The sequence below is a fragment of the Ranitomeya variabilis genome, chromosome 4 (assembly GCF_051348905.1).
Source record: "Ranitomeya variabilis isolate aRanVar5 chromosome 4, aRanVar5.hap1, whole genome shotgun sequence".
Classification (NCBI taxonomy): Eukaryota; Metazoa; Chordata; class Amphibia; order Anura; family Dendrobatidae; genus Ranitomeya; species Ranitomeya variabilis.
Window position 1 is genome coordinate 735,813,325 of NC_135235.1, and position 26,458 is coordinate 735,839,782.

General features: G+C 43.4%; 1 protein-coding gene across 2 annotated transcripts in view; it reads right to left on the bottom strand.

Moving 5' to 3' along the window:
- Positions 1 to 26,458, bottom strand: part of LOC143767980 (uncharacterized) — a 433,969-nt gene that overhangs the window by 385,544 nt on the left and 21,967 nt on the right. Inside the window, exons 8-11 of one of the 2 annotated variants that reach the window (XM_077256568.1) lie at positions 26,252 to 26,375; positions 26,071 to 26,168; positions 25,785 to 25,875; positions 18,389 to 20,828 (exon numbers count right to left, since the gene is read on the bottom strand). In XM_077256568.1, the coding sequence (XP_077112683.1) occupies positions 19,090 to 20,828; positions 25,785 to 25,875; positions 26,071 to 26,168; positions 26,252 to 26,375 (2,052 nt within the window). In that variant the 3' untranslated portion in view covers positions 18,389 to 19,089. Of the gene's footprint in view, positions 20,829 to 25,784; positions 25,876 to 26,070; positions 26,169 to 26,251; positions 26,376 to 26,458 lie in introns of those variants that run through there. The other variant, XM_077256569.1, reaches the window with a different exon arrangement.

Sequence of the window (26,458 nt, forward strand, 5' to 3'; positions counted from 1 at the left end):
GCCTGCATTACATTCTATGGGGGCTGCCTGCCTGCATTACATTCTATGGGGGCTGTGCTGCATTATATTGTATGGTGTCTGCCTGCATTACATTCTATGGGGGCTGGCTGCATTCCATTCCATGGGCCTGTGCTGCATTATATTATATGGGGCTGGCTGCATTCCATTACATGGGCCTGTGCTGCATTATATTCTATGGGGCTGGCTGCATTCCATTCCATGGGCCTGTGCTGCATTATATTCTATGGGGCTGGCTGCATTCCATTCTATGGGCCTGTGCTGCATTATATTCTATGGGGCTGTGCTGCATTACATTTTATGGGGCTGTGCTGCATTACATTCTATGGGGGCTGTGCTGCATTACATTCTATGGGGGCTGCCTGCATTACATTCTATGGGGGCTGCCTGCATTACATTCTATGGGGGCTGCCTGCATTACATTCTATGGGGGCTGCCTGCATTACATTCTATGGGGGCTGTGCTGCATTTTATTGTATGGTGGCTGCCTGCATTACATTCTATGGGGGCTGGCTGCATTCCATTCCATGGGCCTGTGCTGCATTATATTCTATGGGGCTGGCTGCATTCCATTCCATGGGCCTGTGCTGCATTATATTCTATGGGGCTGGCTGCATTCCATTCTATGGGCCTGTGCTGCATTATATTCTATGGGGCTGGCTGCATTACATTGTATGGTGGCTGTGCTGCATTATATTGTATGGGGCTGTGCTGCATTATATTGTATGGGGCTGTGCTGCATTATATTCTATGGGGCTGTGCTGCATTATATTCTATGGGGCTGTGCTGTATTACATTCTATGGGGCTGTGCTGCATTTAATTCTATGGGGCTGGCTGCATTACATTCTATGGGGGCTGTGCTGCATTACATTCTATGGGGCTGGCTGCATTACATTCTATGGGGGCTGTGCTGCATTACATTCTATGGGGACTGTGCTGCATTAAATTCTATGGGGCTGTTCTGTATTACATTCTATGGGGCTGTGCTGTATTACATTCTATGGGGCTGTGCTGCATTACATTCTATGGGGGCTGTGCTGTATTACATTCTATGGGGGCTGTGCTGCATTACATTCTATGGGGGCTGTGCTGTATTACATTCTATGGGGGCTGTGCTGTACTACATTCTATGGGGGCTGTGCTGCATTACATTCTATGGGGGCTGTGCTGCATTACATTCTATGGGGGCTGTGCTGTATTACATTCTATGGGGGCTGTGCTGTATTACATTCTATGGGGGCTGTGCTGTATTACATTCTATGGGGGCTGTGCTGTATTACAGTCTATGGGGGCTGTGCTGTATTATAGTCTATGGGGGCTGTGCTGTATTACATTCTATGGAGACTGAGCTGTAATGCCTGATACAGCTGTAATTATATGTTATATAATCGTGTTACACTCCCCTCACTTCTTGTAGCCTACAAGTGTACAAAGATATTATACAGTCACCATGCGACAAGTGGGCCTGTGTGACTTCAAATGCCAGGGCTGAATTTTAGTCCCAGTCCGGCCCTGGTGCGATGGCTGACACTTCAGGAGGCACGTTCCTTTAAAAGTTCATAGGTTTATTACATCATAAACCACGTGGCAAAATAACAGCAAACAAATAGCCTTTAGTTCAGGAAAAGGAAAAACAAAGTGTCCAGTCTTTCAGGCTCAGACCTGGAACTTTAACACTCTGGAGGCTAGCAGCTCCACACGTCTCCTGTGTTAAGCATTAGCCTGTCTTATATAGAGCTAACCACACCCAGTAACCCATCACATGATTAGCCATGTGGTCTGACATCACCACAGGTCCTGACAGACATATAGGTAGCTATGGTTACATCATAGCGGCAAGCCATCTATGCAACACATATCTCCCGTCGATTAGACACCCTTTAGCCACGCTACAATATATATATATATATATATATATATATATATATATATATATATATGTATACAGTACAGACCAAAAGTTTGGACACACCTTCTTATGTAAAGATTTTTCTGTATTTTCATGACTATGAAAATTGTAAATTCACACTGAAAACATCAAAACTATGAATTAGCACATGTGGAATTATATACAGTACTTAACAAAAAAGAGTGAAACAACTGAAAATATGTATTATATTCTAGGTTCTTCAAAGTAGCCACCTTTTGCTTTGATGACTGCTTTGCACACTCTTGGCATTCTCTTGATGACCTTCAAGAGGTAGTCACCGGAAATGGTTTTCACTTCACAGGTGTACCCTGTCTGGTTTAATAAGTGAGATTTCTTGACCATCAGTTGTGTTGAGCAGAAGTCTGGTGGATACACAGCTGATAGTCCTACTGAATAGACTGTTAGAATTTGTATTATGGCAAGAAAAAAAGCAGCTAAGGAAAGAAAAACAAGTGGCCATCATTACTTTCAGAAATGAAGGTCAGTCAGTCCGAAAAATTGGGAAAACTTTGAAAGTGTCCCGAAGTGCAGTTGCAAAAACCATCAAGCGCTACAAAGAAACTGGCTCACATGAGGACCGCCCAAGAAAAGGAAGACTAAGAGTCACCTCTGCTTCTGAGGATAAGTTTATTCGAGTCACCAGCCTCAGAAATCGCAGGTTAACAGCAGCTCAGATTACAGACCAGGTCAATGTCACACAGAGTTCTAGCAGCAGACACATCTCTACAACAACTGTTAAGAGGAGACTTTGTGCAGCAGGCCTTCATAGTAAAATAGCTGCTAGGAAACCACTGCTAAGGACAGGCAACAAGCAGAAGAGACTTGTTTGGGCTAAAGAACACAAGGAATGGACATTAGACCAGTGGAAATCTGTGCTTTGGTCTGATGAGTTCAAATTTGAGATCTTTGGTTTCAACCACCATGTCTTTGTGCGACGCAGGAAAGGTGAAAGGATGGACTCTACATGCCTGGTTCCCATCGTGAAGCATGTAGGAGGTGTGATGGTGCTTTGCTGGTGACACTGTTGGGGATTTATTCAAAATTGAAGACATACTGAACCAGCATGGCTACCACAGCATCTTGCAGCGGCATGCTATTCCATCTGGTTTGCGTTTAGTTGGACCATCATTTATTTTTCAACAGGACAATGACCGCAAACACACCTCCAGGCTGTGTAAGTGCTATTTCACCAAGAAGGAGAGTGATGGGGTGCTACGCCAGATGACCTGGCCTCCACAGTCACCAGACCTGAACCCAATCGAGATGGTTTGGGGTGAGCTGGACCGCAGAGTGAAGGCAAAAGGGCCAACAAGTGCTAAGCATCTCTGGGATCTCTTTCAAGATTGTTGGAAGACCATTTCCGGTGACTGCCTCTTGAAGCTCTTCAAGAGAATGACAAGAGTGTGCAAAGCAGTCATCAAAGCAAAAGGTGGCTACTTTGAAGAACCTAAAATATAAGACATATTTTCAGTTGTTTCACTCTTTTTTGTTAAGTATATAATTCCACATGTGTTAATTCATAGTTTTGATGCCTTCAGTGTAGATTTACAATTTCCATAGTCATAAAAATACAGAAAAATCTTTAAATGAGAAGGTGTGTCCAAACTTTTGGTCTCTACTGTATGTATATATATATATATATATATATATATATATATATATATATATATATATATATATATATATATATATATATCCTTCTCACTAAATTAGAATATCATCAAAAAGTTAATTTATTTCAGTTCTTTAATACAAAAAGTGAAACTCATATTATATAGAGTCATTACAAACAGAGTGGTCTATTTCAAGTGTTTATTTCTGTTAATGTTGATGATTATGGCTTACAGCCAATGAAAACCCAAAAGTCATTAACTCAGTATATTAGAATAATTAACAAAAAACGTCTGCAAAGGCTTCCTAATGGTTTATAAAGGTCCTATATATATCCCCTTTTTTCACCATTTGCATTCAGTGTATTATTAATGGGGCAAAATGTTTTCTCAGACCCTCCTCTGCATGTCTTCCAGGGTGTGTTGCAGTCCATCCTTCTAATTTTTGCTGAATAGGAGGATTTGTGGGTTATGTTCCACACTGCCAGCTAATCCAAAACTAGACCAATTGTATAGTTGAAAGGTGGTTTATTCTACGTGTTTTGGAGTACACATGACTCCTTCTTCAGGATTTACCACAAATACGCCGAAATGCGTAGAATAAATCACTTTTCAACTACACAATTGGTCTTGTTTTGGATTAGCTGGCAGCGCAGATCATAACCCACAAATCCTCCTATTCTGCGATTTAGCTACGGTCGCATGCCGACCAGTGGATCTGCGGCAGCCAACAATTTATGCTTGTGAATATTCTACATCAGGTGAGCAGTTAATTTTATAGGTAAATCTTCTATAATTTGTGAGATAAAACACTATCTGAGCTCCTTGTTCCTACAAGTTATTTTACTAGTCCTTCTAATTTTTGGCAGCTCTTGCACTTAATGTTTAGGCTTTATGAGGCGGCTATATTATTGTAGGGCTAGCTGCTGGATAAGGGATAGTTTAGCATTAGAGGCATATAGGCAGGGTTTATTGCCTTACAGTCCTTGCTGCTGCAAGTTAAAACCAAAAGTCCTTTTTTCGGGCTACATCTATTCTTTTCCATGTTAATACTGCTGTTACCTGCACTGATTATAGGGAGGGTTGCTCTAGGAGGGATAGTATAGTATTAGAGGCATATAGGAAGGGCTTATGGGCTTCCACTCCTTTCATAGGTCTACTGCTGAGGCAAGCTTAAAACAAAAGTACTTTTCAAGACTACATATTTTATTTTATCAAATAATACTGAAAAGTTTGCAGGTATTTATTATCTAACGACTTTAAAATGTGCAAGGCGTGAGGTAAGGGATGGGGAAATGGCTGTAGGCCGTGCCTGCAGGCCAGGATACACAGTGCTTGCTGCGGGAGAGCACTCTTTTTAAAACTGTCAAAAAATTATTCTAAGGCCCTCCTCTACATCTTTTCCAGGGTATATTGCAGTCCCTCCCTCTATTTTTTGGCAGCCCTTGTACATAGTTCATAGGCTTAAGCAGTCTAGGAGTCCCACTGTTTTGAAAATTCTTTCTTTCATTCAAGTTAAGTTCTTGCTTTTCCCCATCTTGTTCTATTTCTCATTGTCTCATGTCAGTATCATCTAATGGAAAGGAGTATTCCTTCTGGTCACAAATCTCTTCCACAGTCATGACAGCTGGTTTCCAGGAATTCTTGGACAAATGTAGGCTGTTTGTGGTCATCTGTACACAGATATTCACAATGCAGCAAAATGTAACGTGGCCCAAGGAGGTAGTCATGGAACAGGGCTTCATCACCATCTTTATAAAATTGTCAAAAAATTATCCCAACGTCATCCTCTAAGTGTCTTTGTAAGGGATCTCACAGGGGAAGGGGCAGGTCGACTTCGCTCACCTCGGGGGAGGGGAGAGAAGGACCCAGCATGGATCGCCTCTCTGGCGCCAACACCTGCCTCAGGTCAGTCATGGAGCTGCACCGAAGGCAAATAGTCGCTGGAAAGGCTTCCATTATAGACACGAGTTAGTGAGGCGCTCCCAGTGAGGGGGAAAATATATCACCAGTCCCGGCTGGGGATATATATATAAACCTCCAGGACGTCGCTGCCAGAGTTCCTCACTAAAACAGTACAACAGTACGGTATTCTGCCACCAGTTCTTCATTTGAAATCAGCCCCTTACGACAGCAGGCTTATATCGGGTCAGAAACCAACCAAGGGGTAGCATATAATATAACCAACTGAGCGTGAGGACATTGGGATTCGTGGATAGAGATAAAAGAGCAGCCCAAGATTAATTTTATATTTAATCGCCAAGGAGGCGCACTAGAAAATAGTTATATATACAAGAGCAAATGTATGAGGAGTGTAGTACAAAGATAGGGTATAGATAGGTTGCAATTACCGTGTTATGTAGCATGTGACCACAGGAAGGGACTAATGGATCACAGGTCCAAATCTTACTAACAGGCTTTCCAGGCTACATCAGCTAATGTATCCTCCGGCCATCAGAAAAACTAAGTCCAAAATGAGGGGCTGCCTTATATCTCCTAGGCTGCTACCTCACACATCTGCTACCACCCCTGGGTGGTGCAGCCTCTCTCCTTCCATCTCTGAGAACATGATTTTCTGTCCAGAACTGTGGCTGGCCCATAACTTTGCGCCCGAAGCTCTGATTGGGTTGGTTGTACCGCCACTGGATTCTGCTGGATTTTATCTGCACATAGAGACCAAATCTGCCTACCGTATGTAATTCCTGTTAGCTATGCTTTATAACTCCATAATCCAGAGTGCTACAGGTGGCTAAATAATATGAGCATGTGGGGAAAGGAATGATGATCCAGATTATGTGCTCGGGTAGTCTCAGAGATATTTCATTCTGCTATTATTATTATTTATTGTTATAGCGCCATTTATTCCATGGCGCTTTACATGTAAGGAGGGGTATACATAATAAAAACAAGTACAAATTTCTTAAACAATACAAGTCATAACTTGTACAGGAGGAGAGAGGACCCTGCCCGCGAAGGCTCACAAGCTACAAGGGATGGGTGAGAATACAGTAGGTGAGGATAGAGTTGGTCATGCAGCGGTTTGGTTGATCGGTGGTTACTGCAGGTTGTAGGCTTGTCGGAAGAGGTGGGTCTTCAGGCTCTTTTTGAAGGTTTCGATGGTAGGCGAGAGTCTGATGTGTTGTGGTAGAGGGTTCCAGAGTAGGGGTGATACGCGAGAGAAATCTTGTATGCGATTGTGGGAAGAGGAGATAAGAGGGGAGTAGAGAAGGAGATCTTGTGAGGATCGGAGGTTGCGTGTAGGTAAGTGCCGGGAGACGAGATCACAGATGTATGGAGGAGACAGGTTGTGGATGGCTTTGGGTTTTGTACTGGAGTCTCTGGGCAATGGGGAGCCAGTGAAGGGATTGAGAGGGGAGAGGCCGGGGAATAGCGGCCGGACAAGTGGATTAGTCGGGCAGCAGAGTTTAGAATAGATTGGAGGGGTGCGAGAGTGTTAGAAGGGAGGCGACAGAGCAGGAGGTTGCAGTAGTCAAGGCGAGAGATAAGGGCATGGACTAGCGTTTTTGCAGATTCGTGGTTGAGGAATGAACGGATTCGTGAAATGTTTTTGAGTTGAAGTCGGCAGGAAGTGGAAAGGGCTTGGATATAAGGAGAGATCAGCGTCAAGAATTACCCTGAGGCAGCGAGCTTGTGGGACTGGGGAGAGTGGGCAGCCATGTACTGTAATGGATAGGTTCGTTGGGGGGGTCACGTGAGATGGGGGAAAGATGATGAATATCATTGTCAGAAGCTCCCTGTCCTCTCAAACAGCTGCAGGAACCTTTCCTTGCAAACAGAAAAAATGTAAAACCCAATTCACATCAGGAATTATTTGTACTTAATGTCCAACTGGGGGTCTGTATGTAGGGGAGACGGCAGAAACTGAGAACAAGGATGAACTCTCATCACCACACAGTAAGAGAAAAAAAAGTATAGATCTACCTGTGGCAAAACATTTTTGTCTCCCTGATCACAGCACCATGGACAAGAGATTACTTGCATTAAAGGGTAATTTCAAATCTCAGAGACACAGAAGGGTCTGGGAGTATAAGCTAACGACAACCTTTGACACACAGTGCAGGAATGAATCTGTCGCATTGATTTAGGTCTTTATATATCAATTAAGGAATTTGCATAGACCTTGTGGGGGCATCACAACACAGAACCAGACCCCAGTCAGGACAATAAAACATTCACACACTCCTTATCTTTGAACTGTTCCAATATTTATGGACAACTGTTTATCCACCTCAATGATAGCTCTGCTTCACCTCACTTATCTTATCCATTGCATTATCTTTCTGCCGTGTTGTGTATAAATATTTGTGATAAAATGTGATATATGATATAAATATGTGATTCTTCAGATTTTGTATTAGTCTATGCCTGATGAATAGGCCTGAGTAATCGCGAAAGCTTGCAATTTGTTACCATCTTTTCAGTTAGCCATTAAAAGGTATCAACCACTGGGGACTCTCAATTCTAAATATTTCTTAAAGGTAAACAATAATCCTGGAGAATGAATGCCAAGGGTGGGGGCACATTTCAGGAGTGGAGAGACATTTACTTTGTCCCTCACACCTCCCTGCTTTACAGGGCGCTAGGAAGCATCACATTCCTGTGTTCACCCGAGCACACTACTGCAATATCTTCTTGTCGAGATAGCGTCAGCGTTGCCATGGTCTCGGCCCCTTTTGTGGCGAAAGGAGAAGTGGTACTGCTGGAGAACCAGGCTCCAATTCAGTAACCTCCTATTCATCCCGGAGACCGTGTACAACCAGCTGAGGGGGTTGTGGTCTATCTCTACGATGAAGTTGTGCCTGTACAAGTATGACTGCAGACGCTGCAGGGCCCACACATTCCGGGATCTAGCGACTATACTTTGACAGGTAAATGATTATTGTATTTTGCTAAACTTTATTGCTGGTTTGTGGGTGGTTGTTTCGGTAGCGATCCACAGGGGCGCTGCCTGTCATGCGTTATTGTAGTGAATAGTTCAGTTTCCCATATACCTTTTTACTTCAATAGACCTAGATTGGGTTATTATTGATTGATTATAGAAAGAATAATAGAGATGTCTAAATTGGAGATGTGGGATCTGTTATTATTAGGAAGTTTAGGTTGCATTTGATTCCCTGGGCATGTGCCTTCTGCACAGCATTCTTTTTAGACACGGCTCTTTTTGTCACTCTGTTCACCTGTGTTTGATGTTCTTAATAATAAAGTTATATATTTTTTTATACCATTTTCGACCTAGTATCATCCTTTCAGTGTTTGCTTTAAAAAAAACGCTAGTCAGATAAATGAGCCCAAGATTGATCCTCACCCATAATGGTCGCAGTGTGGAATTAGACTGCCAGCCCCTCTTCCACACTGTGACCAATATGGGTGAGGATCAATCTTGGGCTAATTGATCTGACTAGAGGTTTAAGACATACATATACTTCATTATACAGCTTATTAGCCTTAAGAACTTGAATCCTCTGGTCGGATTTTGCTTTATCGGTGTTATTTATTTAATAAATGCTTTTTTGTATTTTGTAGACAGTAGTTTTTCGAATTTTGCATGTAATTAGGAGTTCATGTCAATATTTCCAGATTTTGTACGATACTTTTATTGCTCTGATCTATATATTTACATTGTTCTTTATTGTGTATAATTGCATAACTTTTTCTTGTGGAAATATGGGTTAATGAATACAGCCCTTTTATCTAACAGTACTTATATGCACAACTAACTTTTACAATTAAACTAATGTGAATAGGCACAAGGTCTACAGCATTTTAATCCTGTTCCCTTCCCCCCCTTTATCCACACTGCCCACAGATCATTCTATATGTTATACTATCTTATGGGTCCTCTTTGTACTGACTGGTGTGAACAGGTACAAGGCCCAAAGCTAGCTCACACTGTTCACCAGTCAATTTTCAATTTTACCAAAGAGTATCAGCGCGAATATTCATAATACTTTAGTTTTACGGTAATTGTTTTATTCGCTGCAGATTAAACCTTAACACTTGCGCCACTATTTTCATTTTATACTTCTAAATAACACATAGAACAGTACCAGCAAAATACCCAAGATGGTGCAAATTACAGTCTCACCCACTGACTCGCTGGGATAAGAGCAGCTGTGACTTCAGAGCTTCCAGGGCCAACTACCTCGACCTCTCCCTGGGACAGAGAGGAGGTAACGACAAGCTTAGGAAGCTGACAGTCCATTGAGGTACAAGGCCAGGTGCCGGGAAGGTCACAACCTGGCTTCTCCGAACATCTCCATGGAGATAGGTGACCGGTGAGTCTCACTCCTGGCTTTCACAAATGTATCCATGGGCCTCCAGTCACCGGTGGGTCCAAATCCTGACTACCCCAAAGGTATTCATGGGTTCAGTGGTGGTCAATGAAGCAGATGTATATTCTTTCAGCTGGGGCCTGGTTGGTATCCTGTAGAATGTCAGATTTGTGTCACTCGTGATAGATCCACGATCTGGCAGCTATCCTGTAAAGTGTTCCTGGCTGTGGTTATGTAAAGAGTCTCTGGTCCTTTGGATCTCTTGGCTGTCTGGATGCATATTGTTAGAAGCATATCCCACTTATATAGCTCATAATTGTTGTCTTTCAAGCCAGCATCCAGGGGTCAAGAGGAAGACGTGATGAGGTTAACTCGTATCGTTTGACAATTTAATCTATTTGCATATTTCTTATTCCTTTGTTGTGTAAGTCAACAAGCCACAAGACCCACACAATGGTCATTCAATAAATAAAGCAAACATCCATTGTTCAATGACCCTGCATCAGTGTCTTGCAAAGAAAGCAGACAATTTGTAGGAGCTGATGTAAGAGGCAAACACTAGCCATTTAAAATGATCAAAAATCAAAGTTTAAGACTCATGACAACAGTGTATGGTTTTTGACCAACTGAAGAACAAATGCATAAATTCAAAAGTCGTCATATAGATAACAGTCTATTCCTCCTGGCTTACTGAAAATAGAGATCTGGTTAATTAAAAATAAAATGCTGTGTCATCACACCCTCATTTAAATTTTTGCTAGACCTTGCACTTAGTGCATAGACTTTATGAGTCTAGGAGTTCCACTGCCTAACAATTTTAAAAGAATGTTTACAAGACCCTCCTTTATGTCTAATACAGGGTGTATCAGAGTCCTTCTTCCTTCAAATGTTTGGAAGTTCTTGCATTGTCCGCATAGGATTTGTGATTTTCATAGTCCCTTCATAAATTAAACAGGATGTGTCTCACTATGTCACACACCACATGTCCAGATAAGGTATTAAAATATTAAAATTACATTTACAATGAATGTTGCATTTTTCCATTTTCTCATTGCTTTCCATGGTGAAAAAAACAAAGAGGCTATGTGTAAACACAAACTAAGGGGTGAAGGAAGCTTTTTTTTTCATTTTTTTAAATTGCCTTATATACAAGAACGAATGTTTTTACTTGGAAAACACATTTTATTTTCGTAATGTAAATGCTGAACCAGCAAATCACAATGGCGCTAGTCACAATGTGCCTGAAGCCAAAGCAGCAGGCAATCCGACAGGTGTGGTGTGTAAAACTGCCTTAAAACCGATAAATGAACAGTAAAAGATTGCTGCGCTGAGAGGCACTTACAAGTGCACGTGTGGTCCTGTAAAGGGTGGTCGGACTTGCGTGGTAGTTTCCTGCCCAATGTCCACTTGTATCAGATGCGGGAGCGTCCTCCCAAAGCTGCAACACCCAGTGAAAACGCTGGTGTTCACAGCAGTTAGCCTCAGCCGATGGCGCCGCTGTAGGATTAGCGTGGTAAGCGGGGGGCGTGACTGAATGGTGACATCACTTGTCCGTTAATGACGGACGTGTGTAGGGGCCAATCCCCCTGTACATTTTATTTTCGGTTTTGGATGTTTTGTTGTCACTCCTTAAAAGTGGCCTAATACTCTGACAACATTGACTCTCAGGTCTCTTTTGGTATCAGAGATGCAACCAGCCATCTTTACCATGCTGTTCTCATTCCAATTTAGCGCAGTTTTCATCCATTTCAGCAATTTTCCTGCCCCCTCAGGCCGGCGTCACACTGGCGAGTTTTACGGACGTATGAGCGCAGAAAATACACCCGTAAAATACGCATAACACACGGCCCAATGATTCCCTATGTCCCAGCTCCTATCAGCCGTATTTTACTGATCCGTAATATACGGTCTTGTACGGCCGTAGAAAATCGCAGCATGCTGCGTTTGTCACCGTATTGCGCAAAAAAATTGCCAATGAAAGTCTATGAGGGCGAGAAAAATACGGATTCCACACGGACCAGCAGTGTGACTTGCGAGAAATACGCACCGGTGTTAGAGAAAAACCGGTAATTCAATTGCCGGCTTTTCATTTCTCCTTCACAAACCCGACAGGATATGACACATGGTTTACATACAGTAAACCATCTCATATCCCTTCTTTTTTTGCATATTCCACACTACTAATGTTAGTAGTGTGTATGTGCAAAATTTGGGCACTGTAGCTTGTAATATAAAGGGTTAAATGGCGGAAAAAATTGGCGTGGGCTCTCGCGCAATTTTCTCCGACCAGAGTGGTAAAGCCAGTGACTGAGGGCAGATATTAATAGCCTAGAGAGGGTCCATGGTTATTGGCCCCCCCCTGGCTTCAAACATCTGCCCCCAGCCACCCCAGAAAAGGCACATCTGGAAGATGCGCCTATTCTGGCACTTGGCCACTCTCTTCCCACTCCCGTGTAGCGGTGGGATATGGGGTAATGAAGAGTTAATGTCACCTTGCTATTGTAAGGGGACATTAAGCCAGGTTAATAATGGAGAGGCATCAATTATGACACCTATCCATTATTAATCCAATAGTACTAAATGGTTAATAAAACACACACACATGATTACAAAGTATTTTAATGAAATAAAGACACATGTTGTTGTAATATTTTATTAGACTCTTAATCCATCTGAAGACCATCGTCCTGAAACAAAGTAAAAAACCAAATAACAATATTCCATACCTTCCGTCGTTATGTCCCACGATGTAAATCCATCTGAAGGGGTTAAATCATTTTACAGCCAGGAGCTGTGCTAATGCACTCGCTCGTGCCTGCAAAACCCCGGGGGAATGAAGGTAATGTAGGTCAATGACCTGTATTTACCTTCATTTGCGGTGATGCGCCCTCTGCTGGATGTCTGTTATGATCCGGTGACCTTGGAGCCGCATGAAACTTTCTCTGGAGTCGGTGGAACCTGTACTGACCGCAAATCCTGAACCAACACCGCAACTAGAAGTAGCCGTGGGGTGTGCCTAACAAACCCTAGACACCTCGACACAGCCGGAGGACTAAATACCCCTATAGATGGAAATAGGAATACTACCTTGCCTCAGAGCAGACCCCCAAAGGATAGGCAGCCCCCCACAAATAATGACTGTGAGTAGGAGAAGAAAAGACACACGCAGGTAGAAAACAGGATTTAGCAAAAGAGGCCACTCTAGCTAAATAGGAAAGGATAGGACAGATTACTAGGTGGTCAGTAATAAAACCCTTCCAAAAATATCCACCGCAGATAATACAAAAAATTCCACAATTTAACTAAAGACGTGGAATGAATATCTGCAACCCCAGAGAATCCAACAAGACTGAGAAAATACTGACACAATCTAAGCTGGACAAGAAAACACAAAGAATAGCACTGAATTATGAAGCACACAGCATGTGTGCCACAGAAAAAAAGACCAGACACTTATCTTTGCTGATTTGGCAGAAAGGCAGGAGGAACCAGGCAGAGGTCCAAACCTCCCAACAACAATTGACAACTGGCAAGGACTAATGAATCCTGCACACCTAAATACCCCAGTCAGAACTGCAATCAGCAGACACACCTGACCAGGACTGCAACCCAGGGACAACTGCATTACCACCTACTACCACCGGAGGGAACCCAAAAGCAGAATTCACAACAGATGTCCTCATGAACTGGAGCCTTGGAAAAGTTCCCACGCTCGAGTTCATATAAGGACATCCAGCAGAGGGCACCTCTCTGCGACTCAAGGTAACTACAGATCACCCAGCTTTCCATTCAGTACCCGGGGTTTTACAGGCACGAGCGAGTGCATTAGCACAGCTCCTGGCTGTAAAATGATTTAACCCCTTCAGATGGATTTACATCGTGGGACATAACGACGGAAGGTATGGAATATTGTTGTTTTTTTTAACTTTGTTTCAGGACGATGGTCTTCAGATGGATTAAGAGTCTAATAAAATATTACAACATGTGTTTATTTCATTAAAATACTTTGTAATCATGTGTGTGTGTGTTTTATTAACCATTTAGTACTATTGGATTAATAATGCATAGGTGTCATAATTGACGCCTCTCCATTATTATTCTGGCTTAATGTCACCTTACAATAGCAAGGTGACATTAACCCTCCATTACCCCATATCCCACCGCTACACGGGAGTGGGAAGAGAGTGACCAAGTGCCAGAATAGGCGCATCTTCCAGATGTGCCTTTTCTGGGGTGGCTGGGGGCAGATGTTTGTAGCCAGGGGGGCCAATAACCATGGACCCTCTCTAGGCTATTAATATCTGCCCTCAGTCACAGGCTTTATCACTCTGGCGGAGAAAATTGCGCGGGAGCCCACGCCATTTTTTTCCGCAATTTAACCCTTTATTTTACAAGCTACAGCGGCCAAATTTTGCACATACACACTAACACACTACTAACATTAGTAGTGTGGAATATGCAAAAAAAAGGGATATGAGATGGTTTAATGTATGTAAACCATGTCTCAAATCATGTCGGGTTTGGGAAGGAGAAATGAAAAGCCGGCAATTGAATTACCGGCTTTTCACATATATCGCGCTGAATTAAATATAAATACAGAATATATATGTGTCTCAATGACACATATATATATATACACTGTATATATGTTTTAACGAACATTTGAGCCCATAAATACATTAGATGTCGGTTTTGCAAGCCTGCGAGAAAATATCGCCATACGGATTACATAGGGAGGATGCCATGCGCAAAATACGCTGACACACCCTGCCTACGGATGACATACGGATCACTATTTTGGGGACTTTGCTGTGTATTACGGCCGTAAAAAACGGACCGTATTTACATACGCTGAGTGTGACGCCGGCCTCAGTCTTCCTGGAAAAGTCTGCTGAGCATGCGACCTGTTGACTCAAATATCGAGCACTCAAGTATTTTAGTGCTAGCTCATCGCTAATAATGACTGCTATCTGTGTGGGATTTTTGATGTTTAAAAGGGTTGTCAACTACTAGGACAACCCCTTCTTATTCCTCATGATTGGTCTATTTAAACCCTTAAGAACCAGGGTTATTTCCGTTTTTGAGTTCCCATTTTTTGCTCCCCTTCTTCACACAGCCATAGCTTTTTTATTTTTCAGTCAATATGGCCATGTGAGGGCTTGTTTTTTGCAGGACAAGTTTTACTTTTGAAAGGCACCATTTATTTTACCATACCATGTAAGGGAAAAAGGGAAAAAAATCCATATGCGGTGAAATTGCAAGAAAAGTGCAATTCCACAACAGTTTTTTTTTTTTTTTTTTTAACCATGTTCACTAAATGCTAAAACTGACCTGACATTATGATTCTCCAGGTCATTACAAGCTCACAGACACTAAACTTTTTTATTTAAGTAGTGAAAAAAATTCCAAAGTTTGTAAAAAAAAAAGTTGCCATTTTCCGAGACCCATAGCGTCTCCATTTTTTGGGACCTGGGGCTGGATGAGTGCTTATTTTTTCTGCACCGGTCTGACGTTTTTATTGTTACCATTTTGGTATAGATATGATCTTTTGATTGCCCATTAATGCATTTTATTGCAATGTTGCAGTGACCAAAAAAACATAATTCTGGCGTTTCAATTTTTTTCTCGCTACACCGTTTACTGATTGGATAAATTATTTTTATATATTGATAGAGCAGGCGATTCTGAATGCAGTGATCCCAAATATGTGTATATTTGCTTTTTTATTTTTGAATGGGGCAAGAGGGGGTGATTTGAACTTTTATATTTTTTATTTCATTTTTAAAAACATTTTTTTTTTTTACTATCTACTTGCTTCAATAGTCCCCATGGGAGACTAGAAGCTGCACTTGTCTGATTGCTTCTGCAGCCCTGTTCTATGTAGCAGATATGCTCACTTGCCATGAGTGCCGACCGCTGGGCGATGCTCATAGCTGTATGGCTATCTGACCACAACCTTCTTTCATTCTCTATCAAGAACTGCCATCCCGCTCAGGTCATCCCCACTTTCCACACTTATAGAAACATACAGGCCATTAACACCCAGAAACTTATGAAGAACTTGCAGTCTTCATTAGCCCCAATCTCCTCCATCTCTTGGCCTGATTCTGCTCTGAAGCATTACAATGAAACCCTGCAAAGTGCCCTGGAAGAAGCTGCACCTCCTATACATAGAACAACTCGGCACAGACGGCGACAACCGTGGCACACGCTGCAAACACGTTTCCTGCAGCGGTGCTCCAGGTGCGCCGAACGTCTGTGGAGAAAATCTAATCTGCCCGAAGATTTCATCCATTATAAGTTCATGTTAAAAACATACAACTCTGCCCTTCACCTCTCCAAACAAACCTATTTCAACACCCTCATCACCTCGCTGTCCAATAACCCTAAACGTCTCTTTGACACTTTCCGGTCCCTACTCAACCCAAGAGAGCAGGCCCCAACCACAGATCTCCACGCTGACGATCTGGCCAATTACTTCAAAGAAAAAATTGACCACATTCGACAGGAAATCATTTCCCAATCTCTTCATACCAAGCACTGTCCTCCCTCCCCCACTGCATCTAGTTCACTCTCTGACTTTGAACCAGTTACAGAAGAAGAAGTAAGCAGGCTCCTTGCATCTTCTCGCCCGACCACTTGCACCAGCGACCCCATTCCGTCGCATCTCCTCCAGTCCCTTTCCCCGGCTGTCACCTCTCACCTAACAAAAATATTCAACCTTTCCCTCACTTCCGGTATTTTTCCCTCCTCATTTAAGCATGCCATCATACATCCACTACTTAAAAAGCCCTCCCTCGATCAAAATTGTGCCGCTAATTATAGACCTGTCTCTAATCTTCCCTTCATCTCTAAACTCCTGGAACGCCTGGTCCACTCCCGTCTTACCCGCTATCTCTCAGATAATTCTCTTCTCGACCCTCTTCAATCTGGTTTCCGCTCTTTACACTCTACTGAAACTGCCCTCACTAAAGTCTCTAATGACCTACTAACAGCTAAATCTAATGGTCACTATTCCATGCTAATTCTCTTGGATCTCTCCGCAGCATTCGACACTGTGGATCATCAGCTCCTTCTCACTATGCTCCGCTCCATCGGCCTCAAGGACACCGTTCTCTCTTGGTTCTCCTCCTATCTCTCTGGCCGATCCTTCACTGTTTGTTTTGCTGGTTCCTCCTCCTCTCACCTTCCCCTTACTGTTGGGGTTCCTCAAGGATCAGTCCTAGGCCCCCTCCTCTTCTCTTTGTATACTGCCCCTATTGGACAAACAATCAGTAGATCTGGTTTCCAGTACCATCTCTATGCTGACGACACCCAATTATATACCTCTTCTCCTGTTATCACGCCGACCTTTTTAGAAAACACCAGTGATTGTCTTACCGCTGTCTCTAACATCATGTCCTCCCTCTATCTGAAACTGAACCTGTCAAAAACTGAACTCCTCGTGTTCTCTCCCTCTACAAACCTACCTTTGCCCGACATTGCCATCTCTGTGTGCGGTTCCACCATTACTCCAAAGCAACATGCCCGCTGCCTTGGAGTCATCCTTGATTCCGAGCTTTCATTCACCCCCCACATCCGATCACTGGCTCGCTCTTCTTATCTGCATCTCAAAAACATTTCCAGAATTCGCCCTTTTCTTACTTTCGACTCTGCAAAAACTCTTACTGTCTCACTTATTCATTCTCGTCTGGACTATTGTAACTCTCTACTAATTGGCCTACCTTTTACCAGACTCTCCCCGCTCCAATCTGTCCTGAATGCTGCTGCCAGGATCATATTCCTCGCCAACCGTTACACCGATGCCTCTACCTTGTGCCAGTCATTACACTGGCTACCCATCCAATCCAGAATCCAGTACAAAACTACTACCCTCATCCACAAAGCACTCCATGGCTCAGCACCACCCTACATCTCCTCTCTGGTCTCAGTCTACCAACCTACCCGTGCCCTCCGCTCTGCTAATGACCTCAGGTTAGCATCCTCAATAATCAGAACCTCCCACTCCCGTCTCCAAGACTTTACACGTGCGGCACCGATTCTTTGGAATGCACTACCTAGGTTAATACAATTAATCCCCAATCCCCACAGTTTTAAGCGTGCACTAAAAACTCATTTGTTCAGATTGGCCTACCGCCTCAACGCATTAACCTAATTATCCCTGTGTGGCCTATTAATAAAAAACAACAACATAATCACGTTCCTCCATCATGTTCTCATACACTTTATGCAGTTAATAGCCTCTGTGTCTGTACTGTTACATACTTAGGCAGTTAACTGGTTCATGCAGCTTTACATGAACACCCGAGCCTTACACTATGGCTGGTCCAAATAACTAAAGCAATTGTTACCATCCACCTCTTGTGTCTCCCCTTTTCCTCATAGATTGTAAGCTTGCGAGCAGCAGGGCCCTCATTCCTCCTGGTATCTGTTTGAACTGTGATTTCTGTTATGCTGTAATGTCTGTTGTCTGTATAAGTCCCCTCTATAAGTTGTAAAGCGCTGCGGAATATGTTGGCGCTATATAAATAAAATTATTATTATTATTATTATTATTATGGCTATGACAACCACAGGAGTCTCATGCCAACCCATTGGCGACCCACGGTCATGTGGGAGGACTATCCTTCATTGGACATTAAGGGGTTAAAATAAAAATATTTATATAGTCACCTCCCGTGCTGGATTGGCTTCTCCCCTGTGTGGATTCTATGATGTGGAAAACGTTTTGTGAAGAAATTACAACTTGTTAAACATTATGAACAGGAAAAGGCTTCTGCCCTGTGTGGGTTCTCTGGTGTTTATCAATATCAGATTTCCAGATAAAACATTTCCCACATTTTGAACATTTAGGCTGTGTTCACACGTTGCAGATTATTCGCGTTTTTTTCCCTATGAAAACGCTATAAAACCGCTAATAATCTGCATACAATATGCATCCCATCTTTTTTAATGAATTCCGTACTTTTTGTACACATGATGCGTTTAATTCCACGTTAAAAACGCATCGCGGTAAAAAACGCAGCATGTTCATTAATTTTGCGGATTTTTCGCGGATTTCCCACTATATAATGCATTGGGAAATGTCTGGAAAAATCCGCCAAAAAAAAAACAGCACCAAAAATGCGTCAAAACCGAGGTAAAAACGCGCAAAAAACGCATGCGGAATTCTTGCGGAATTCTAGCAGAAAATCTCAGGAAATTTCTGCTAGAATTCCTGAACGTGTGCACATAGCCTCAAAAGGCTTCTCCTGTGTGAATTCTCTGGTGTCTAACAAGGAGATATTTCTCTCCAAAACATTTTCCACATTCTGAACAGAAAAAAGGCTTCTCCCCTGTGTGGGTTTTCTGGTGTTTATCAAGATCAGATTTCCAGTTAAAACATTTCCCACACTCTGAACAGGAAAAAGGCTTCTGCCCTGTGTGAATTCTCTGGTGCCTAAGCACATGTGATTTCTGGTTAAAATATTTTCCACATTCTGAACAGGAAAAAGGCTTCTCCCCTGTGTGGAGTCTCTGGTGTCTAACAAGATCTGATTTCATCACAAAACATTTTCCACATTCTGAACAGAAAAAAGGCTTCTCCCCTGTGTGGCGTCTCTGATGTTCGATAAGATGATTTTTCTCTACAAAACATCTCTCACATTCTGAACATGAAAAAGGCTTCTCCCCTGTGTGAGTTCTATGGTGTCTATCAAGATGCACTTTCTTATTAAAACATTTTCCACATTCGGAACATGAAAAAGGCTTCTCCCCTGTGTGGTTTCTCTGGTGGCTATCAAGATCCTCTTTCTGGATAAAGCATTTCCCACATTCTGAACAGGAAAAAGGCTTCTCCCCTGCGTGAATTCTCTGGTGTCTAACAAGGAGATATTTCTCTCCAAAATATTTTCCACATTCTGAACAGGAAAAAGGCTTCTCCCTTGTGTGGAGTTTCTGGTGTCTGACAAGATCTGAATTAGTCACAAAACATTTTCCACATTCTGAACAGAAAAAAGGCTTCTCCCCTGTGTGAATTCTCTGGTGTCTAACAAGGAGATATTTCTCTCCAAAATATTTTCCACATTCTGAACAGGAAAAAGGCTTCTCCCTTGTGTGGAGTTTCTGGTGTCTGACAAGATCTGAATTAGTCACAAAACATTTTCCACATTCTGAACAGAAAAAAGGCTTCTCCCCTGTGTGAATTCTCTGGTGTCTAACAAGGAGATATTTCTCTCCAAAATATTTTCCACATTCTGAACAGGAAAAAGGCTTCTCCCTTGTGTGGAGTTTCTGGTGTCTGACAAGATCTGAATTAGTCACAAAACATTTTCCACATTCTGAACAGAAAAAAGGCTTCTCCCCTGTGTGATTTCTATGGTGGCTATCAAGATGCACTTTCTTATTAAAACATTTTCCACATTCTGAACAGGAAAAAGGCTTCTCCCCTGTGTGGAGTCTCTGGTGTCTAACAAGATCTGATTTCATCACAAAACATTTTCCACATTCTGAACAGAAAAAAGGCTTCTCCCCTGTGTGGCGTCTCTGATGTTCGATAAGATGTTTTTTCTCTACAAAACATCTCTCACATTCTGAACATGAAAAAGGCTTCTCCCCTGTGTGGTATCTCTGATGGCTATCAAGACCCACTTTCTGGATAAAGCATTTCCCACATTCTGAACAGGAAAAGGGCTTTTCTCCTGTGTGGATTCTTTGGTGTCGATCAAGATGATGCTTCCAGTTAAAACATTTCCCACATTCTGAACATGAAAAGGACTTCCTTGCTTTAGGAGCAGTTTGTTTTTTAATGCCTCTTTTGGGTCTTTGATTTTCCTTAGTAGTCGGTACTGAATCAGTTGGCAGATCTTTGCTGTGAAGGGATGATAGTATATCTGGAGTAATGGCATTCATTTCAATTGTATCCTGTGAGATCTCAAGATCATCTGATTTTAAAATTGATGATGTCAGCTGTCCCTCTGATCTCCTGGTACAGTCATCTGTCAAGAATAAGACCAATTATTTTTCAATAGAATATCCTTGAACTTTATATTTTTGGACATTTCTCCTAAAACTGTCTGTAAAAATGGTAAGTTGATGTATATACTTGAGTACAAAGTATACAAGGATAGGGATGGGGCCGGGCATACAAGGATAGGGATGGGGCCGGGCATACAAGGATAGGGATGGGGCCGGGCATACAAGGATAGGGATGGGGCCGGGCATACAAGGATAGGGATGGGGCCGGGCATACAAGGATAGGGATGGAGCCGTGCATACATGGATAGGGATGGAGCCGTGCGTACAAGGATAGGGATGGAGCCGTGCATACAAGGATAGGGATGGAGCCGTGCGTACAAGGATAGGGATGGAGCCGTGCGTACAAGGATAGGGATGGAGCCATGCATACAAGGATAAAGGATGGAGCCATACATACTAGGATAGGGATGGGGCCGTGCATTCAAGGATAGGGATGAGGAGCCATGCATACAAGGATAGGGATGGGGCCGTGCATACAAGGATAGGGATGGGGCCGTGCATACAAGGATAGGGATGGGGCCGTGCATACAAGGATAGGGATGGGGCCGTGCATACAAGGATAGGGATGGGGCCGTGCATACAAGGATAGGGATGAGGAACCACGCATACAAGGATAGGGATGAGGAACCACGCATACAAGGATAGGGATGAGGGGACAATGGGATGAAACTGAAGTGGAGGAGACACAGATTGGATATTAGAAAAAAAAAACACCTTTTGACAGTGAGGGTGATCAATGAGTGGAACAGGCTGCCACGAGAGGTGGTGAGTTCTTCTTCAATGGAAGTGTTCAAATAACAATATGACTTTTATAAACCAATCCATCTATATCCACTTTCACAAAGTCAAATCTTCACGTCGCTTCTGAGCCTTTCAGTGTGGCCAAATCAAAATTAGGATCCATGTAGTTATTATTATAGTGAGAAGAACCCACTTAATTTATGGTGTGTGTCTCTTGGAGCGCAATCTGGGCACTATGTGGTGAGTAATAAAATGGTATATTCAAAGTTTTCACTCTCCAACATCCACTGCGTGCTAATTTTTGGAAAGTGGCTGTGGAGTCAAAATAGTCACTACTATAGATTAATTCACTAAAGGTTAATGTAGCACCCCAGGAAACCGGTTGCTACAGTGATGTTGCTTTTCTTCCTTTGGGGAAGGTAATGTCATGATCAGAGGCAAGGGGAGTTCTCTTCACCAGGTAAGGCACCCACATGCAACACATTCTGAATCCAGGCCAGGAGGGGGAGCTCAAGACCCGGATTCAGGGGAGCATCCCCCACCTATATGTATCCTGACCTGGAGGAGGAGTTAGGTTAGTTGGAGAGGAACACTGAAGTGGAAGGAAATCTAGGAGAGCCGCAGAGCAGGAGAGAGATCTGACAGCCATGAGGGAGCTGCAGCCTCTGGGAAAGGAGAAAGAACCTGAAGGGTTGGATGTGGAGTACCTGGAGAGGAAAGGAGCAAAGGTGAGGAACAGGGCTCAGAGGGGAACTATGACCGGGCACCCTCAAAGCCGAAGCGCTGGAATCAGGTACCGGGAGCCCGAGGATCTTGTGGAACTCTAGGACACAGAGCAGAACTGGAGGGCCAGGAACTGTATGTAATTGGCCCACACCTCGCCTGACACGCAGCAGCACCTAAGGAGCCCGGGGCGTGATTGAGTCCCTGTAAAACGGTTCGAGCTGCCCGTTGTGCAGGTACCTGTCCCAGGACTGGGGGAAACTGGAGTACACTGTAGGAAACTTCAGGCAGCAGGGAATTCATCTTCAAGAGGAGCTAGAGGAAAGGCTCACGGACCTCACACGGAAAAGGGGACCCTCCATTGCCTCAGAGCTGGCCGGGCCATACCACCACCCATGCCTGGTGCCCTGGACTGTGGCCAGCCAACTGCAGTAAACCAGATAAAGACTTACAACTTGTGTCCTATCTTTATTCACTGGCACATACCATTCACACCTTACGTCTTAGGACCCTGCTTCACCTGTGGGAAGTGTAACATCAGTTTTGCCACAACATCCCCAGAGGACTCCTTTGATGCAGCATCGGTCCCACTATTGACCGAACTCCACAGGTGGCGTCACAACAGACTTTAAACACTTTTCCCTTAAAAGACCGTTCCTCTTTAACGTTGAGGCCCAGGGCCACGGACCGGGTCGCAGCCACCGTGACATTCCACCTCGAGACCGGACCTGGTACAGAGTACCCCACTGCCCTGGGGGCGACTTATTATCATTTCCAAAATGGAGTCACTTTATGAGGTTTTAACTGCTCTGTTTTTCTGCATTTTGTCAAATTAAGGCTTGTGAAAATGGTGTGTACCATCTAGCCTGGAATCCACACCTGCCACCCCTACTTCTGTCACCAGGCATGGCCTCATTCATTCTGCAGGCAGCACTGGGGATGGAAGAGATATCGGAACCAGAAGCTCTGGATGGTGCAGGCTCTGTTCAGCCACTTAGATTAGGGTTGCTGTGAACTGTAGTGCCATCCAGTCAGGCATTATGGGTGTGTGTGCTGTCCATCTGGAGTAATGTGCTTTCTGCATTCGCCAATTGGAAAGCACCCCACCCCACCCTACTAAAGCTCAAAGCAAATTGCAGGAAGATACAGCCTTGTTCAGTCCTTTCTGAGCTCAGCTGCTGTGACCCCTTAGTGACTAATCTTGCTTCTTATGATTTTGTATTTTCTCTGCCCTCGTGGATCTGACTCAACTGCTTGACTATTCGTCATCCCACCTCACTTCACAGAACAGCAGGTAACACCATGGCCCAAGCCTAGGGATCTCTGTGTAAGAACAGATCCATGTAAAGAATGTTGAGCAAGGCAATCCTTGGGATCTGCAAAGCTGAGTAGATAGTGCCAAGCCTGATTGTTGTAGCCATATTTTGAGCTGCCAGGGAACCAATACATTGTGTCTGGAATCTAGTCCAACAAGATATGCATTCAAATAGCTAAATGGCGATCCTTCCCTTCTTAACCCTGCCATGTGCCCAGACAGTAGTGTACAACCGTATACAGGGTATTGTTGGATTCAAGAGACGTTTGAAAAAAATTTGTGAGGTCCATTTGTTTCCTATTATCCTTTGTGAAGAATTCCACAGTTATCACTACAAAAAGCGACATGTCAGATGTGAAAAATGGGAGTATTTTGGGCAGTAACTACTGTAGTCAAAAACTGTGACTATGGACAATAACATCTATCAAAATGTTCAAACTCAGTCTTCATCAGTAAAATATGAGTAGTGGTATCAACTCTCTGGAGTAATTAGAGTATGGGGCTCGGTGGCTCTTGGCAATCTAAACTATCGTAAGGGCCAATATTTTCTATCAGATGAGTTTCAAGAAAAAATATTAAACATTTAAAACGAACTTTTTATAATACTGCAGAGCTGGGGCATCTTCAAATTTAGATCTCGCACATTTGGAAGAGGTAATGGAGACTTTAAAAAAAAAAAAAAAAAAAAAAAAATACCAGGGAGTTCCAAACTTACAAACTCCCCTAACTGAGGCAGGCTGATTCTACCACAATCAAACTATCAACCAGAATGAACATGTAAAAAAAAACAAACATATTTTTTGTTCTATGTTACATCTCCGCTTTCTCTTACAGGCCCCATCATAATATCTTGTCAGCACATTCTACGTACGTTGTTATTTGGCTTTGAAGTCTACAGACCTGGGCAGGTAACGGTCAGCTTGTTCTAATCCCTAGGGGTAGGTGGATCCTGTGTAAGAAGGTGGCGGGGACCTTCGTGTGCCTTCTCTCTCCTGGACTCTGTTCGCACGTTCACATGTGGCACCTCACTGTGTATTACTGTTCATATATTGTAATGTGATGTAATGTTTATATACTATAATGTGAATGTCCTCAATGGGTACTGTTTATAGGATTGGGGCTAGAATAGGATATAGGATAGGCTAGAACTGTAGTGGGGCTAGAATAGAGGGGGGGCACAGTAGTGATAGATGATAACATAGAATAGAGCAGGAGGTAGGCAGCACAGGGGTTAACTAAAGGTGAGGTATAGAAAGGAGCAGGGAAGTATACTCAGGATACTTCCTGATTAGAGACAGAAACCCGGGCAGCCTTGCCAAGGGCAGAGTGCATGCAGTGTATGAGACAGCTACAGGTCATGGGGGTAAAGCTGCGGATGGCAATAAGGGGCCCCAGGCTGGAGAATAGTACAGTCGGGCATCAGCTCAATAGGATCATCCTCAGGGCGCTTCTGGGATCTACGACTGGGGCGGGAGTCAGTAAGATGGAACTCCCGGCACCTTTGCAAGATGGAATCGGACAAGGGGCTGACAGGAAGCTGGTGATGCAGGAAGTACGGAAGAGACACAGATTGTCCACAGAGATGGCATGGATTGGTGGGAGAGAAGGAGAGGTTAAAGAGGAAATGGAGTCTGCCCAGAGGGCAGGGAAAGTACAAGATATGATGCTTTGTGTGAAATGTGCTGCAAAAGTGATGGGTGCCCATGTTATCAGTAATGTTGAACTGTTTGAAAAGGACTGTGAAACTGCAGTGTTTTATGGAACCTGGAATCCTAAAGCTGGAGTGAAAGAGACCGAGGGAACTGAAATGAGTACTCTGCTGCACACATCACACACACAACAGAAAGGACTCTGTATTTCATCTGCGGGACGCCGGGGTGTGGAAACACTACAGCTCATTGCCACGACTACGACCCTGGCCGCCTTACACCTGCAGGTTGTAAGCGCTATACAAAAGGGTTTTCACAATTTCACAAAGCCATTTAAATATTTTCGGATGGAGGAGAATGTTATGCCCTACCGGCAAAATGGGGATCACACGATTGTGCCACGTCCGGACTACACCATTGATAAAGCAGCCACAGCTGGTGATTGAGAAGAATCTGTGACTTCTCTGTAGTTAGTGGTCACTACTCACCTGGGTAGTCATATGTAGGAGTCTCCTCTTTACACCGCTCATCACCCCTCACATATGTCTCTGTAGTATTAATATGGGTCAGATCTTCACCCTGAAATAAATAATGTAAAAGTCACAGATGGAGAAAGTCACATCTATGATAAGCTCTAATCCTGCCATCTTCACCGTTCTCACGACACCAGTATGAAATATGTAATACTGGTGGATAAAACAAGACGGAGCACAAGACCTTCACCACCGTCTACACATCATAGGGGAGATCTCATGACACCTTCTCTCCATCTACCTGATGATTCTGAGAGACATTGGGATCTTCTTGTTTACAGTCCTGTAGAAGACGAGGATGAGGACATCTCTCTGGTGTTGTCCTCTTACTGGATAGATCTGGAGGAAACACATACAGGGACTGAATTCATTCTTTACATACAGATAATTATAGGCCGTATGTATTTAGTCCTGTCTATTACCTGGTGATGTGGGGGGCTGGGGAACCTCCATCATAACGTCCTTGTACAGATCTTTGTGTCCTTCTAAATACTCACACTCCTCCATGGAGAAATAGACAGCGACATCCTGACACCTTATAGGAACCTGACACATACAATGATACCGTCATCTCCCCGATCACTTCATAGCGTTACTGTATAATGTCCCAGCATTCCCAGCAGTGTCAC